This window comes from Stegostoma tigrinum, chromosome 26 (assembly GCF_030684315.1).
Source record: "Stegostoma tigrinum isolate sSteTig4 chromosome 26, sSteTig4.hap1, whole genome shotgun sequence".
NCBI classification, from domain to species: Eukaryota; Metazoa; Chordata; class Chondrichthyes; order Orectolobiformes; family Stegostomatidae; genus Stegostoma; species Stegostoma tigrinum.
The window spans coordinates 15,786,297-15,803,948 of NC_081379.1; the positions used below are offsets into that span (position 1 = coordinate 15,786,297).

General features: G+C 40.0%; 1 protein-coding gene across 1 annotated transcript in view; it reads left to right on the plus strand.

Moving 5' to 3' along the window:
• The first annotated feature begins 2,149 nt into the window (after window positions 1-2,149).
• Window positions 2,150-17,652, plus strand: part of LOC125464142 (P2X purinoceptor 2) — a 74,408-nt gene continuing 58,905 nt past the window's right edge. The window contains exons 1-6 of the mRNA XM_048556272.2: window positions 2,150-2,383; window positions 6,611-6,758; window positions 8,077-8,148; window positions 11,113-11,188; window positions 13,409-13,502; window positions 14,696-14,776. Coding sequence (XP_048412229.1) covers window positions 2,244-2,383; window positions 6,611-6,758; window positions 8,077-8,148; window positions 11,113-11,188; window positions 13,409-13,502; window positions 14,696-14,776 — 611 coding nt within the window. The 5' untranslated portion in view covers window positions 2,150-2,243. The remainder of the gene's footprint in view (window positions 2,384-6,610; window positions 6,759-8,076; window positions 8,149-11,112; window positions 11,189-13,408; window positions 13,503-14,695; window positions 14,777-17,652) is intronic.

Sequence of the window (17,652 nt, forward strand, 5' to 3'; positions counted from 1 at the left end):
ATAACATTTAAGTTGGAAAATAGAAACCAACATTTGTCAGTCTAATGATAACGAGGTGTAGAGCTGGATGAACACAGCAGGGGGTCTCGGCCCGAAACATCAGCTTTCCTGCTCCTCTAATGCTGCTTGGCCTGCTGCGTTCATCCAGCTCTGCACCTTGTTATCTCAGATTCTCCAGCATCTGCAGTTCCTACTATCTTTGTCAGTCTTACTCTTACTTTAATCAAATAGTCTAAATTGCATTCTCTATCACATTCCAAAATCCGCTTATCCACATTTCTAATCTAATCCTGAAAGTTAACATAGCTGCTGATTCAACCACAAATCCTGGAAATGCATTTCATAGCCCCTCAGCTCTCCATAAAGTCACTGTCCTCCATCTAAATCTCTTGCATTTAATTAAACATCTATGGACCCTCATTCTAGACCCTTCAACTATTAGAATAAACAGCTGTAGATTATCTCATCCTTTCATAATGGTAAACAATTGTATCTACTCCTGCCCTAAGCTGCGTTGTTTTAAAGAAAATACTGCCAACTTCATAATACTAAGCAGCACCCGAGTGAAAAGAAACAGAAAATGTGGGAAATCGAAAGCAGCTCAAGCAATATCAGTAGAGAGTGAAGCAGACATAACTTTGAGATTGGTGACCTTTCAACAGACTGGGAAATGTGATAGATTTTATGCAGGGGCAGTAAGAATTAAAAGGAAGATCTGTGATATCTGGAAGATAATGAAGGAGTTGAACGTACAAGACCAAAAGGACTAGGTCAAGTGCAGAAACAAAAAATGCATCGGAGGACACATGAATACCAGAATGATGAACAGATGCTGTCTGAAAACAAAGAAATGGGAAATTGAGACTTAAATGCCAAAATCAGCAAAGGAGAAGAAAACAATGGGAGTAGGGATTGCAGCCTGAAATTGTTGAACCACCATTGAGCCAAGCAAGTGTGGAATGCCAGTCAAAAGTTGGACTGCTATTCCTTTAGCGTTTTTTTAAATTAATGATGCATAGGTCCTTTTCTAATACATAAACTTCCATCCAGAAGTCTGCACCCAAAAATAATATACACATTATTTTAACTGGTGTCTTGAGGTTTTGTTAATTCTTGGCATTTACATCTGCAGCTTTTGTGCTAAACTTTTGAATTCTATTTATTTAATGACCCTTATCAATGGGAGATGCAGCCTTAAGAACTTAAACATCCAAATTTCTCTGCTCTTCCACACCACTGAATCTACCTCCACTCAGTGCTTCATCATTGTCTTTTATTAAAACCAAAATGCATCTTCTCAATTATTAACAATTGCATTTGTCACTCTTGGCACTAGCACCTAGATGTTAAGAAGATGACTTTGCAGGATCAGTAAGGTGTTTGTCATTGTCATTTCTGTTGCCTTTGTCAATGCCAAGTTTACCATCTGGTTTCATTCCTCTTTGGAGACTTTTAGCAGTGATCCAACAGACTGGCTTTGGCTGTTTCGGAGGAGGGCAATTAAGAGACAACCACATTGCTGTGGGTCTGGCGTCACCTATACACCAGACCAGGTGAGGACAACAATTTCCTTCTCTAAAAGACATGAGTGAACCAGTGGGATCTTTTCTACAAATGTGCCATGATTATCATTAGGCTTTTAATTCCAGATTTTTAAAATTCATTCTGCCCAGATTGGATTCCAATCCATGTCCCCGGAACATTACTCGGGTTACCTGGATAACAAAACCAGGGTCTTTGCAGTTCAATGTAATGAATTAAATGCAATTCCACGAAACTCATAGGTCGTTTCATGGGCTATTTGAGATGGTTAACATGGAGTCAGCTAATCACTTCAAGGTAAAGTACTGGAGGGAGAAGCGAAGACAAGCTGAAAGTAGGAATTGACTAACACGGAAGAAGAAAGAATGCAATAGGACAAACCAAAAATAGTAGATCCTGGAATCACTTCGGAAAAGGATCCGAGTTCATGGTAATGATTGTTCGGGAGCCTGTCCGAAAAACGAAACTCACTCTCGGTTATTGTGATCGTTCGGAAATGGCCCGAATCCCGAAGGTGTCGCTGTTTGGTCTGTAATTGGCGGGGCTGGGTGGGATGGGAGGAAGATGTTTAAAATCAGGCAGAGAGCCATCAAACCGAACAGCAAGAGGACAGGACAGCGGGAGTGAATCAACCCAGCTCCATCTGACTGTCTCTCCGGACCGTAGGAGCCACGTTTTCCGAAGGATTTACAATACAAACAATGGGCTATAGGGAATCGTGTGCCCTGTATTGGGCAGAATTTTGGGATTATGAAACTCCCAAAGTTGTAGTGGTTAAAAACCGAACTTTAGGAATTATCTACAGAATTATCCAACTTCTTATCATCTTATACTTTGCTGTGTAAGTACATCCTAGACTTGAGGCTGTTATCATAAAGGTTGGGGCGAATACATTGCCCCCAAGAGAGCCCACAATGTTTATTTAGCATCCATGAATTTGATTTTTGAATCATCAGTATTGAGATATCGTGTGGAGACAATTAATTAGTTTTTAATGTGTTTTCTCAAACTGGAGCCTGCTTTAAACTTGTTACCGAGTAATTTTCAAATCTTCGCCAATTGCAGGATTTTTGTTGTGATTTCTGATTTCTTTAGCATTAAGAATCTTTTCTGAAGCCGGATTGTATTTAAGGATCAATCAGGAGGTCGTTGGCGTTTCAATTCCAGGAGCCGAGACTCGGCTCTTTGATCTGTAAATTTCGGGATTAATCGCAAATTCCAGGGTTTACTCTAACATGTGCAGTTTCAGGATAAATATTTGGGTTTCATGAGATCTTTTTCCTCAAAGTATCAAAGGGAAGTCTCGTTCTTTTTATAATTTATCGCGTCGGGTCCTGTGAACAGGAGTTACCTTGTGAAATATTGCCAACGATCTGGAGGAGAATGCCGTTCTAGAGGTTCTGCTGCTGGATCGCATGAGGCAGAGTTCGCCTTTTCGCATCTAAGGCGGAATAACCTTGGTCAAAATAGTAGAAACAAAAGCAGAAGTTGTTGGAAAAGCTCAGCCGATCTGGCAGCATCTGTGAAGGAAAAAAAATCAGAGTTAATGTTTCTGATCTGGTGACCTTTCCTCAGAAACTGGATCCGAAACGTTAACTCTGATTTGTTTTTTCATCACAAATGCTGCCAGACCTGCTGAGCTTTTCATGCAAATACAATCTAAGCAGGCTGGATGAGTATGTGAGAAGGAAAAGTTTAGAGGGATATGGGACTAGGTCTGGTCAGCGTCGACCAGCTGGACTGAAGGATCTGTATGACTCTTTGACTGTAATTGCTGCTTGTCTGATTTGACACCAAGTAGCTATTTCTTTAGGGCATTGCTTGTTAAGGTATGGCTTGTTTGGATTTGAAGGCAATGTTTTTATTTCCCATTTCGTTATCACGATTTCCTACAACCTGACTACGAAGGTGTGGCGGAGCTTAAGGACCGGCCAAGAGTTTGAATGGATTGTGGGTGTAACACATTTATGAAACCACCTATTTATTTTCAGCTTCTGCCAACCTCTTATAATGAACAGAGAGCGTACCCAATGTTAGATACCTGTATCTGACTGTGGTGGCCAGCCGTCCTGTGTCACCATTCCTGCTCCATATCGTGCTTTTGATCTCCCCTACGGTGAAAGCATGTTTTTGTACCTTCACCCTATCAAGCGTATTCATTGTCTTAAAGACCTTTTATGAGCCAATCCTCAGTCTTCACACTGCAGAAGGAAACAGTCCCAACCTGTAAAACCCCTTAAAAAAATTCAGAAGTTAGAACTAGTATCGCGTTTTTTTTCCTGTTTTTACACAATCTCCAGTATGTCAGTATCTTTTTATACAATAATAAGACCGGAGCTATTCATAGTGATGCGTGTGGTCTAACCAAGATTCCATACAAGTTTGCGTAATGTCTCTGCTTTTTAATTCTCAAAAAAACTCCCAGTGTTCAGTTTGCCTTTTGATTTTACACATTTTCCCAGCCTATAGGTCTGAGTAGTTCCCTAGAAATCTTTGCCCTATTTAGACACGCGCAGCAGCTTGAATGTGGGGCAATGTCGAAAGGAGCTTCACTAAAGAATAGAAAAATAATTGATATTTATGTATAGATATTTGTTACTGATTAAAGGCTTCAAAGTGCAGAGATAAAAGAAACGGTAGTGAAACCAGCAAACAAAAATGTGTCTAATGGGGGGATGACTGCAAGCAATTTGATCTTTTGCAGTGCAATCACACCACAGTAGTGCATTAAAATGAATCTTTTGAAAGTTATTAACATGGTTTTGGTGGGTCTCAAACTGTTGCAACAGTTTTTGATTAATGGGGCAGCTTACCGATGGTTTGTCAACTGGCCATTGTAAACAATACAAGGAGCAATTGGCCTTGATCATTTCCAGTGACGTTAGCAGGGGTGGTAGTTTATCATTATATAACATATTAGATGGTTTACCAAAGATAAGAGATAATGGGAACTGCAGATGCTGGAGAATTCCAAGATAATAAAATGTGAGGCTGGATGAACACAGCAGGCCAAGCAGCATCTCTGATGAAGAGAGCTCTGATGAAGGGTCTAGGCCCGAAACGTGAGCTTTTGTGCTCCTGAGATGCTGCTTGGCCTGCTGTGTTCATCCAGCCTCACATTTTATTAGATGGTTTACCAAGATGTTTTATATTGCAAAGTTATTTTTTTCTATTAAACCAAGTTCAAAGTTTTTAGTAAAACTGTGAAAAGATCTGATTTCTTAAAGGATATCTGACAGCATTTATGTTTCTTCATGGCAATGTAGCAAACGACTTCAGTTTAGCAGGATGTGGAAAACAGTCGAAACATAACGGAAAAAGAAATAGCTGTACAGAGAGAAAATAGATGAAGGCAAGCTTTATCAAACTCCCAGCAGAGTTTTGAATGGAGAACAAAGAATGTAGAAGAGTACAGCACTAGAATGAGCCCTTCAGCCCATGATTTAAAAACAAAAGTTGCCGGAAAAGCTCAGCAGGTCTGCCAGCATTTGTGACTGGGAAAAAACGTTAACGTTTCGCGTCCAGTTTCAGAGGAAGGGTGACCTGATCTGAAACGTTAGCTGATTTTTTTCAGATGCTACCAGATTGGCTGAGCTTTTCCAACAACTTCTGTTTCTTTTCTCTGATTTACAGAATCCACAGTTCTTTCAGTTTTCCTTTGGCCCATGATGTTGTGCAAATTAAACTAATCCCTCCTGCCTGCCCTTGGTCCCATCTCTTCATTTCTTGCATATTCATGTGCTTATCTAAAAGCCTCTTAAATTCCCCTATTGTACCTGCCTCCAACACCATCCCTGGCAGCATGTTCCAGCTACTTACTACTCTCTCCGTTAAAAAAACAAACAAACCTGCCCTTCACATCTCCTTTGAACTTCCTCCCTTTCACCTTAAACGCATGCCCCTACCTTTAAACGTTTCAGTTCAGGGAAAAAAGGGCTCTCGAAGGAGCAGTTCATAATGTGGCTGTGCTTCTCCACGGGGTGATGTTGCCGCCTGCAGCAGTAACTGCAGTTATCTGCCACAGCTAGCACGCTGTTTCCTTGGGACAGCTAAAGTTCTCCCTCAACATGCTCCTCATCGGCATTGCCATTGACTCCTTTGGGTTGTAACAAGAGACTGCTTCATATAATTTCATGTTTACTATATTTTATAAATATTGGAGAATACGTTAAACTGCTAGCAGTACAGTTCTTACTTGAAAATTGGCTTTTGAAATTCTGAAAAACTTAGTTATTCATCTGAATCAATTTCCTGGCAGGTCTTGAATGGGCACTCAATACTCACAAACACAACAAGTACAAAGTTGGATAAAGTCTCCTATGCCTGCAGTAGGATGTCTGCTCAGCTTTCAAGAAGAGGTGGCAAATGCCACACCCAGGTGTTGAAAAGACTAATTTGCAACACTACAAGATACAACTCAAACATTTAATTGCATTTATTCATTTCAATGGATCTTTGTGTTTTCAAGCCTACCTCTCCACTGAGTTCTGTTGCAGGACTCTTTGTGCTAGTTTCTGTTCTGGAAACAATTTCAATGGTATTGACTCCAATGTGAGTTGTTTGAACTAATGTAGAGTAACAGTCATAGAAAACTGAAAATTTTATGCATGCGAAATTGACTGCACTGTGCGTGGAATATGCATCCAAAGACATTGACCAAGTTTGTTTCAAATAAAGTTTTGGGTCTTAACTGTGTCTAAACTGAAATAGATTTAAAGTCAAGGAAAGCAAAACTGATGCAAAAGGGCCCATGTGGTGATTGCACCTAGTTCTATCACTGTGGAATGACAGCTGTGTAGTAGGAAAGGCAAGAGTAAACTGGTTTTATCCAGACTGTAATGCTAATACATTCTCCACTGACTGCAAGATGCAACAGGACATGTCATTCTGTGAGACAGGAACAAATGACAGCCACTTTTTTGAAAGTGTCAAGAATAGCCAGTATTGGATTAATTTAACTGAAGCTTATAAGCTACCATCAGGAGAGAAAGATGAAATAGCCTCCACGTGTTGCTGTGAGTTTGGTTAACCTAAGAGAATTAATCACTTGTGTTTCTGATTTGTGCAGGTATGTTTTCATTATTCAGAAATCATACCAAGAAAGAGAAAATGCTCCAGAGAGTTCAGTCATCACCAAGATGAAAGGAATTGGAATGTCAAATTCATCCATGGGAATGAAAATATGGGATGTGGTAGAGTATGTTCATCCACCAGAGGTGAGACCTGGAGAGTATTCTTTCCACTGAAGAAATCAAGTCTTGCAGGTTTACATTTCTATGGGCACTTCCATGTCTTTGGTGTTTTCAAGTGTCTATTCTGCATGTGACAGCCAGGTGCTTTGTACTGAAATGATGCTCAAATTATCGAGAAAATAAGGACCAAATAGAAAGCAACTGCCCACAGTGGGTGGGACCTTCCAGCTATGTAATTGATCAGGGGCAGGAGCATTGGGTCAAATTTAATACCTTCTCCCATGGCAGGTTTGGTGGGCAGGGGGCATTTAATCATATAGGAGGTTGGTGGGCGGCAACCACACTATCTTTCCATCCCCGCCCTGATTATGTCTGTTCCCATCCTCCTGCTTCCATTGCTGGCATTCATTCAGGGATGGGTGAGAGACTGGCTGTAAGGGATAGCTGAAAAGCAAACTCTGTTAATGACCGAGAGCTTCTCCTCCTACCCTTGCTACTGAGACCCCCTTCATGGTATCACTCACATGCACCCACATCCATCGACAATTCTTTGATTTGGAATGGTGTGGTGTCAGAGTGGCACTACTCACGGTGAAGAGCTGGTAAGTGGCCAGCAGCTCTTACTCAGCAAATGGAAGCTCTGCCCCCTGAGATTCTTGATTCTGGTGAGGGCCTACTGTACTATTATTGATGTTTAATTTGACTGGCCTTCTCAAAAAGAGGTGATGTATGCAGGATCATCATTACTTCCAGTAATTTTAAGTAGGCTGGAACGAGGATATATAATTGTCATTCGGTGATTTTTAAGTCAAGAGAAAAATTGATAATGAGTGCATTATTTTGTGTTGTTACATGAAAACTTTAAAATTGATTAAACAAAGTAAGTTTGATCGCAGACAATTATCACATGCCCAGTCAGAGCCCAATTTTAACCCATCCACTTGCACAGTATTAAAATTGACCCATTTTTGTTCCTCTAGTAATCTTTCGGTAGTGCATTGAACTCAGTCTGCAGTGTGTGCTCAAGACCGGATGCACACCATCACAGAACTGAGGCTAACACCTACACTTATAAATTTCACAGGAATATTTTCACCATGATTTATGTCATTTATAAGTTAGAAGCTTCATGATAAATGAATACATACCATCCACATGGCTCATCACACACCTTCAGTGTACAAAACCTTCTTTTAACAGAGGAAAGGGACTTATCCCTCACCTGTATTGAATGAATCCCATGTCTCCTGATGGAATTCCTGTGATTTCCAAACTGCTGTTGTGGAACCCTAGTGCTTCCTAACGGCATTGAACTGTGTATTTCTCACCTTTTTTGTTCTAGGGTCGAGATATTTTCAGCATTACTGTGCGAACTATAACCACACCATTGCAGAGGCTGCAAACCTGTCCTGAGGTAAGATTGAAGGTTTATTAGACTGAGAGGCCTCAAAATCCCTTTGTATGGGAGTGGGGAAGGAGGCTGCACAAGGGGGTCTGTTAGTCTTCCTTGTCTGAGATGATAGACTGCTGGTCACAGACCTCCACTATCAAAATAAAACTCCAAAAGCACCCTCTGCCTCCTGTTTGGATCCAAAATTGGCTTCCAATTTGCTAACATGGACCCCATGGGTTCTCACCTTCTGGACCAGCCTTCTATGTGGGACCTTGTCAAAGGCCTTACTAAAGTCTATGTTTGCCAAATCCTGTCAAATGATATTGAAATCAGCCTTCACCCCAATTTAGATGCTTAATTTCTACACTATCCTTATCCCTTTCCATAATGACTTTGAAACTTGCAGTTACAGTCACTACTCCCAACATACTCGTCTGCTGAAACTTCAACTGATTGATTCCCAAGGATTGAGTCCAGCACTGCTTCATCTTTAGCTCGACTATCTATGTACTGGCACAAAGAGCTCTCCTGGTTGCACTTTCAAAATTCCACCAGTCTGATTCTTTCACACTGTGATCCCTGTTAATGTGAGCATAGTTGAAGTCCCCTACAACTATAACTGTTTTCTACAATCCCAGCAAGGTACTCACTCCTTTTTTTTATTTCTAAGCTCGTTTAAGACACTTCTAAGACATCCTCCCTCATTACTGCTGTGATGGTTTCCTTTATCAATAATGCTATAGCCCCACTTCCTGTACTTGCGCTCTCCCACTCATCCTGCCTGAAACTTCTATACCCTGAAATGTTAAATAGCCAGTCTTGTTCTTCCTTCAACTATGTCTCAGTGACTGTTAAAAATATCATATTCCCATGAGTTAACTAAACATCATCTGCCTAACGAGTCAAGCTCCTTGCATTAAAATAGATACAATTTAGCTTTCTGGACCTCCATGTGCTTTATCCTGCCCATGTCTTTTCCACCTACTGGACTGTCCTGGCATTCCTCCTCCATCTGATTAGGCTTTGCTTCTGACTTGACATCTGCTCTGGGCTCTGTCCCCCTGGCAAATCAGTTAAAAAACCCCCCAGCCCTGTCACTGAACTGAATTCATTGTCCTTAAAGTTTGATGCTATCATTCTAATGTTCCAAGAGATTATGAATGGTCAGTTGACTAAATAAAATTTTTATATCTAAATATTCATCATTCATTTGAATATTTGTGGCATAAAATTTGAATCTTGATCCGACTGTGGAGGGTAATCCATATCTTGCAAAATAAAGGACTGATTTCTTCAATATCACTTCTATAATCTTCCACAAATGCACTACCTCAGGAAATCTTGTCATAGCATCTGTACTTGCTAATAGACAATGATTCCCACTCCTGGTCTTACATAAGGGTCCAACACAATGCATTAAGAGTCCACTTTGAAAGCTAGCAACAAAATCAAATGTACACATTTAATTGATGGTTGAGGTTTTCCCATTACCTGAAAATAGCAGCATGGCTGGAAATATTTACCCCATTGGTGGGTAATCCTGGCCAATGAAAATGTTTTATTATCTTATTCTGTATTCTCCTAATATCTAAATGATACTATGATATTCAGATGCAACTACCACCTGATGGACTATAGATCATTTTTTTCATCAGCTGGCATTTGAGATGGTTTACATTTCCTCATGGATAGTTTGTCTTTTAAAATAATAACACACAAATGAATAAAATTAAACAGAATTATATATATAATGTTTGTATGTGTCAGTTTGGAAATTTCTATCATAAACAGCAAAATGAAAAGAAATTTCCTTCTCTTTCCTCAGCAGGATGCTTTACTCAACCCGAGTGAAGTATCACTCCTACCTTAACTCCTTAATTTCTTACTTTACTTAATAGTTGAGATGGCTGCATTTCCTTTTGATGTCTGTCTTTCTATATATTCACCAGATATGACTGTCTGTATTTCTGCAGCTCAGATGGCCTGGAAACTTCTTTCCAGTTCTGACAGCATGGGGGCTTTTTGAAAACAAAACCAAAACCATCTTTCTGCTGGAATGAAACATTTCTTCTGAACTCACCCTGCTAGTGATCCTGATTATCTGTTCCTGTAGGTTATAAAACTCAACTTAGTAGACACCTAGGAATTAATTATCAAGATAAGCTGAATACCTTGACCAGCTAAGCCGTATAATATTTGTGTAAAGGCTATTTTAAGCACAATGTTCTCAATCTCCATGCCAGACTTAAATGTAACAGTTGACATAGTGTTAATTATGAAGAATCTTTTGCATTTTTTCCATACACAAGCTCATGACCACATGCAAACGTAAGATAGAGATTGCACACTCATCCTCAAGGAACTCACTGTCACAGTGATTACAAGTTTGCCTGGCTCTCTTTTAGCAGAATATTCCTTCATTAACAAACATAAATGTGTTCTTTCACCTTTTGCAGCCTTCTTCTGTACCCCCTACTCCCACTTGCACTTGCAGCCTTCTATTGCCCCAACTTGTCTTTGCATCCTCCTTCTGTCCACTTGCAGCCCCTCTTACCCTATGTGCTGCATGTAGGTACCCTATGTACCTGCACCGCCCAAGTAGCTCTTTATTCCACACCATTCACAGGAGAGTACATGCTGCCACTGAAGATGTTTGTCCATAACCCTTGAATGGTCATTTCTCTATTTTATTGGTTTTAATGAAGGATCTCAGATATAAAATTAATCTGTCTTCTCTTTTGTCATTGTTATACTTTTCAGTGCTTTCAGTTTTTCTTTCAAACAGCCACTGTTTGTATTTCTTTTCTTGTAATTGGATGTTATAGAATCTTAATACATTCAAATATTATTCCGTGAATTGTAGTTAAATTGTGACTAGTTGACATTTTATGACTGCTTTCCCAATTTATAAACTTTTTTCAGTTAAAGAGAAGTAAAGCTTTTATTTAGTAAAACTACTTTTTTCTCTATTAAATTCTTAACTAGAATGACAAAGTTCCTGGATCTAGATGCTCGTCTGACTCAGATTGTCTGGCTGGAGAAATGGAATTACTTGGAAATGGTAAATATGAATGGGCTAATCTGAGAAGGGGTTGGGCAGGACAGCAAGGATAGGGTGTCATTGGAGACAGAATGAGCTATGCAATCAATATTTCATTTTACATTGTAGATGACAGTAATCTTTTAGATTATTATCTGTTCAGTGGGATGTGAGTTGAGCAGTTTGTCACATTGTAAGATTCAGGAAATTTACCATTGAATGCTCAGCTTGACATTGCTGTCCTTGTGGATTTGGGAATGTGCTATGCTTAAGAATGACTTTTTGACTCTTTGATTCTGAAAATGTCTGTCTTGTTGAGCATTTTCCCTTCCCCTTGAAATCTATGGTTACTAACACCCTCCTCAAAGAAAACTTCAGGTTCTTGTGAAATATATTGCTGTATCCAACATACCTTTGCTCTTAAAGGCCCTATAATGTGCTATGGTCTTCGAAACCAGTACTCCTCTCTTTCCTAGAGTTTGATTTGCTCCAATCAATTTCCATCCTTTCACAGGACTGAAACAGCCTTTATCAGCATCACAAATAGCATCTTATGTGACTGTGACCTTTGTTAATTATCCCCCAAATTCCTCTCAACTTGTGTGTTGTTTTAGACATGGTTGGCCATATCATCATCTGCCAAATCCTGCCGTCTTTCGCTGTACTCTGTGGGACTACATGAGTCCATTCTTATTTATCCATATCTAGAGGGTCACCTGTAATGGCTCCTCCTCCTGCTCCTGAATGATTGTCTGTGTATCTTCAATGCCATCTCATTTCCCATTTACAACACCCCCGTTGATCTTACCTGAAAACAGTTCCAACAGACGTGTTGATAGCACCCAGCTCTACATTGCTACCACTTCTGACTCCTCCACTGTTGCTAAATGATCACATTTTTTGTCTGATATCCAGTACTGGATGAGTCAAAATTTCCCCAATTAAATATCAGGAAGACCAAAGCTATGGCCATTGGTCCCCACCACAAACTTTCTTCCATGTCCACTGACTTCAACTTTTCCCCAAATCAAACCACTTACAATTTTGATGCCATTTTTTATTCTTAGATGTTCCATTTCCATATGCTACCATTTCTGTAACATTGCCCAATACCATCTCTGCTTCAGCTGCTGAAACATTCTCATTTATTCCTTTGGTAACTTTGCATTACTATATTCTAAATCTCACCTTGTGGTCTTGCTTTGTAAGCGTGAACCAATCCAGAATTCAGCTGTTTTCTCACCAAGCCTTGCTCATCTGTCACTCTATGCTTTTGACCTGCATTGGCCCCTGGTTCAGCAGCACTTCAATTTTGAAATTGATCATCCATGTTCAAAGTACACCATTTCACCCTTCTCCATCTCTATCGCTTCCCTAATCGTGACAAGTCTCCAAGGTTCTCTATGCTCTTCTAATTTTGGCCTTTTTGTGCATCTCCTGTTTCAATTGCCCTGCTATTGTTGGCTATGCTTTGAGTTGCCAAGGCCATAAGCTCTGGGATTTCTTCACTAAACCCCTTGGCCTCTCTGTCTCTTCTCCTTTTAAGACATGGCTCAAAAAATCCTCTTTAACTAAAGTACTGTCCTAATTGTATCAGAGACAATGGGAACTGCAGATGCTGGAGAATCTGAGATAACAAAGTGTGGAGCTGGATGAACACAGCAGGCCAAGCGGCATCTGACATTTTGGGCCTAGACCCTTCAACAGAAAAGCTTTTCTGATGAAGGGTCTAGGCTCGAAACGTCAGTTTTTGTGCTCCTAAGATGCTACTTGGCCTGCTGTGTTCATCCAGCTCCACACTTTGTTATCTCTACTGTCCTAATGTCTTTTTTGTATGGCTCAATGTCAAATTTTATTTGATACTACTTACATGAAGTGTGTTAGTGTTTTAGTATGTTAAACGTGCTATATCATTTTTGTTGTACTTGACCAAAATTGACCTAGATTTTTAATTTTTTTTTGGTTTGGATGTTGCTTGCATATTATGCCACCTCTGGAATGCCCTTTTAAAGTATTGATATATTCCCAGGAATCCCTATGCCATTTGTCAAAAATGGTGTCAGCTCTTTAAAGGAAAAGCATGTTAGGAAACAGAACTGTTTCATCCCAGCTGAAACATTTGATTTCCTCCGCTGTCATTACTTTAACAACTGAGTTTGAATAACCAATATCTTAGTAAAAGAGATTAATTTAGAAATGTGGGCTCTGATTGAAATTGTTAACAATGGTTTTCCCGTGCAGGCGTGAAAACTGGGAGATGTGTAACATATCATGATTCGATAAAGACCTGTGAGATTTATGCTTGGTGTCCAGTGGAGAACAGATTATCAATAAGGTAGCATTAAAAAGTTTATTGGTTTCTGCTTACTATTGGTCATGCGTGTAGGTGCCACACTGTTTAAATGGACAAATAGGAGTAGCTCGATATTAGTTATTTCAATCTACATTTACTCAGCACTGGGCGGCTGTAATACCGGGCGGATGAAATGGAATGACCTTGACACTTATACCCCATGTGGAATTAAGTCTTGGCCTCACTCAATGCTGAGTCCAAAATAAACCTGGTGCAAGGCATGAAAGTTTTAGTTAATAGAATGCTGCTGTATTAAATTGAAAATAAGAGGTTAAAAGAAACACACCTTGTGGAGTAATGAGCAGATTCCTTCAGCAACATAGTATTTTTTTAATTGATCCTCTTTGAGCTGTGGAAGTATTTTATACTGATCTTGGCACTTGTTGTAGCCACACTAACTTCCAGTTTCCCATCCAATAACTCCTTCAAACTCAGTGCCCAGAAGGAAGTTTAAGCAACTTTAATATGAGAGGACTTCTGCAGTGAAGCAGTCACTGGAGTTCTGATATTTTTGGAGGCAGCAGAAATCTTGGGATGTATGGGAAGGGGAACAGTTCTCTGCAAGATTGCAGATTGCACTTAGGAAACACAACAAATTACATAAGTGGACAGAGGATGCTACAAAGTTACAATGGACAGTTTAAGTAACAAAGTGAATACTTAAAACAATAACCTACTGACTTAAGAACTTATTATGGAAGCATACATGGTTATCCTTTCTCAAAGTAAGAAGGATAATTCCAAAGGTTTTCTACATGGCATGAAAATGGGAATTGTAGAGGTGTAAAGGGATTTAGATGTCCATGTGTATAACTTACTAAAAGCTAACACACACACCTACAAAAATAAAAGTAGGCCTGTAGAATGCTGGTCTCTATCTCACGTGTTAGGTTATGAAAGTGTAGTAATGAACTTTTCAGTTATGATGGCATATCAGGATCAACACCAAACCCTGGAAAGTTGTCTTGAGTTTAAAAGGAGTCGCTGGGCAGCTATGCCAAACTGATACTAGGGTTTCATGTGCTAAGTTAGCTGTTAACTAAAGTAGGTTTGATTTCCCCGAGCAATTTTTTATTTTCATAAGTCACTTGGCCTGGTTAATAAGGGAAGCATGTGAATGTCTAAATGGTTACATCTACTTGTGTTCTAAAAGCATGTTTTCTCTATTTTTGCAGGGACTCTGTATTGAAAATGGCACAGAATTTCACCATATTGGTCAAAAACAGTATTCACTTCCCCAGGTTTGGGTTTACAAAGTAAGGTGAAGTTCTTTATCATAAAATGTATTGTTGCCTTAGCATGCTCTACGTGGTTTCAACTGACACATTTCTCTGTTGAGAAAGTTATGCATTTCCTGTCTCTTTTAAACTGAGTAGGTAGCAAAAGCATATTCAGCACATAGATATTGATGGGGCTTAATTGAGAACTATGTACATTGCCAGGGTAATCTCATGAAGAGTTGGACAAAACTTGAGAGATATTACCTCAGGCTCTATTATGGTTATTAGTGAGGAATGTCACCAGGAATTTCCTCCAGGGTTCTTTTCATTATCTGCGGTAACTTTGACAGAAAATGAATTAGAAGCCTAAATTATAGATCAATCCAGATTTTCTGCTGATCTTTCCTTGAAATTACATTGGATAATTGGGAGCATCCCTCAGGAGGTTCCTGTTATAGATTCTTATTTGTGTATCATGTGAATCACTGAAGTGGCAATGCACATGAATAAAGGGCTTCACTGAGGATTCCATACCTGTATAGGCATTCACAACTGCAAGATGTATTTTTGTTGGCCTCGCCTCAAACACCAGAAGTATTGAGCTGTGGGACTTGGATTTGCCCAAGTTATTTGTTACAAAAGATTATATACACAAATGGGGAGCATTAATTTGGCCCATTTTATATACACATATGTGTGGGCACCAACAATAAACATGTGTACTGTTTTGTTCCCCTTAATATTTCCTTCTTATTGCAAATTTCAGGATAATCTCTCTGATGTTTTTACAGTTTACTCCCTAACTGCTAACACTCTTTCAGCAGACCTTTTTTTATTCAATCCACATGTGATCTTGGTGCCACAATAGATTGTGATAGCTGGATCCTTGCCTCCCACTCCAAGTTCTGCTCCACACCTGAGAAATCTCCTTGACACAGGGCAGAAAAAAACACTCTCAGGTTTCAGGCTTCAGGCTGTCTGCTGCAGATAACTTCCACCTTGCACATGGTTTCTCAGCCGTTTTGCTCATCCTTCCTGCAGCTTCTGCTCTCACCTTCACCGTTTGCAAAAAACTTAACTGTTGGACAATTGCAAAGGCAGGAGTTTCTCACCTCCACCTTTTACATGCCCAGGCATGCGTCACTTCCGTTTGCACTTTCCTGTCCCTGACCACAGATCAAATCTGCGGTACCCGGCACCAGAACGTAGGCCCACCTCCTCCTATAGCAAAATGTTCAGGTAACTCTTTCCACCTCCCCAGTACAATACAATGTCCAAAGGTCAGACTCCATCTCATTAATTTGAATCTGACATTCCTTAAGCTGTTGGGCCTCCACCAACATCTACATGCAACACAGCATACGCCCTGCCATCTTTATTCTGTTTAATTTAGGCACCACATTTAGAAATATCATTCAACCATTATCCATAGTTTGTTTTTTTTTTAAGTAGTTATAACTAATTAAGTTTAAAAATTGAGTGCAATATGGATATTAGCCAGAATTATCTTAAACTAGTGCCCATTGTTAGATTCTAAAATCTTTCTAAAAGGCATTAAACATTAACATACTTGTTCACCCAATTAAAGCCTTGAACGCTCACCAATTTTTGGGGACTGAAGAAAACAACATAAAGAGCAGCATCTACTCTTTCCACTCGACCAAAATTTTACCTACATCTTATATCTCATCACATTCAGGCCTTGCTACACTCCATGTTTGCTCAACCATGTTATAGGGATATGGTCATTCATTTATTTTAATTTCCCCTGTTGCTTAAACATTCATTTCAGATACTAGAGCTCTCAGTCAGAGGAGAAAATAGCAGTATTTTAAGGGAACTGTATAAGTATGAATAGCTTACAAGATGTTAATGAGTTAGTGTGCTGTGTAATAGGGAGCATCATGTAACTAGAGGTGTGACAACTTTTTTGCTTTGAAAGTCCTGTCACAGCACCATGTACAAGAGCAACATCTTGAACTTATGCTTCACATTTAAAGTAGAAAAGCATCCCAGATAGTTTCATTAACAAAAATACAGACCAAACCCCACTAATGGTAGGGAGGAGAGGAGGCACATAGGATGCTGCTCGGCCTGCAGCTCTACACAGTGCTTGAGGATTGTGTATAGGGGAAGAAAAGATCACAAAAGGAACTTGTTAGAAGGGGAGAATTTTAAATTTGGAAGACTGGAAGCTGGCATCAGTGAATGAGAATTAGAATTCCTACAGTGTGGAAACAGGCCCTTTGGCCCAACAAGTCCACAGCAAGCCTCAGAATATCCCACACAGACCCATACCCTATAACCCACCATCTACACCTCCATGAACACTACGGGCAATTTAGCATGGCCAATCCACCTACCCTGCACATCTTTTGACCGTGGGAGGAAACCAGAGCACCATGAGGAAACCCACGCAGACACGGGGAGAATGTGCAAACAGCACACAGACAGTCACCCGAGGCTGGAATCGAACCCAGGTCCCTGGTGCTGTGAGGCAGCAGTGCCAACCACTGAGCCACCATGCCACCCCGAATGTGGGTTGGTTGGCTGAATTGTTTTTTTTTGCCAGATAAGTGTAGCAACAGGAGTAGGCCATTCGGATGAAGAATCCGTTCTGTCACTCGGTTAGATTGTGGCTGATTTTGTATCTCATTTCCACTTACTTACATTGCTCACTATCCTTTTATCTGAAAAATAGAATGCACTCAGAATTGTAGATTTTAATTGATTGGACATAGAATAGAATCCCTACAGTGTGGAACTAGGCCATTCAGCCCATCAAATCCACACAGATTCTCCAAAGAATATCTTACCCAGACCTGACCCCTACCCTATTCCTGTAACCCTGCATTTTCTAGCCCACTCACTTAGCCTGCACACCATATGAACAATTAGCATGACCAATCCAC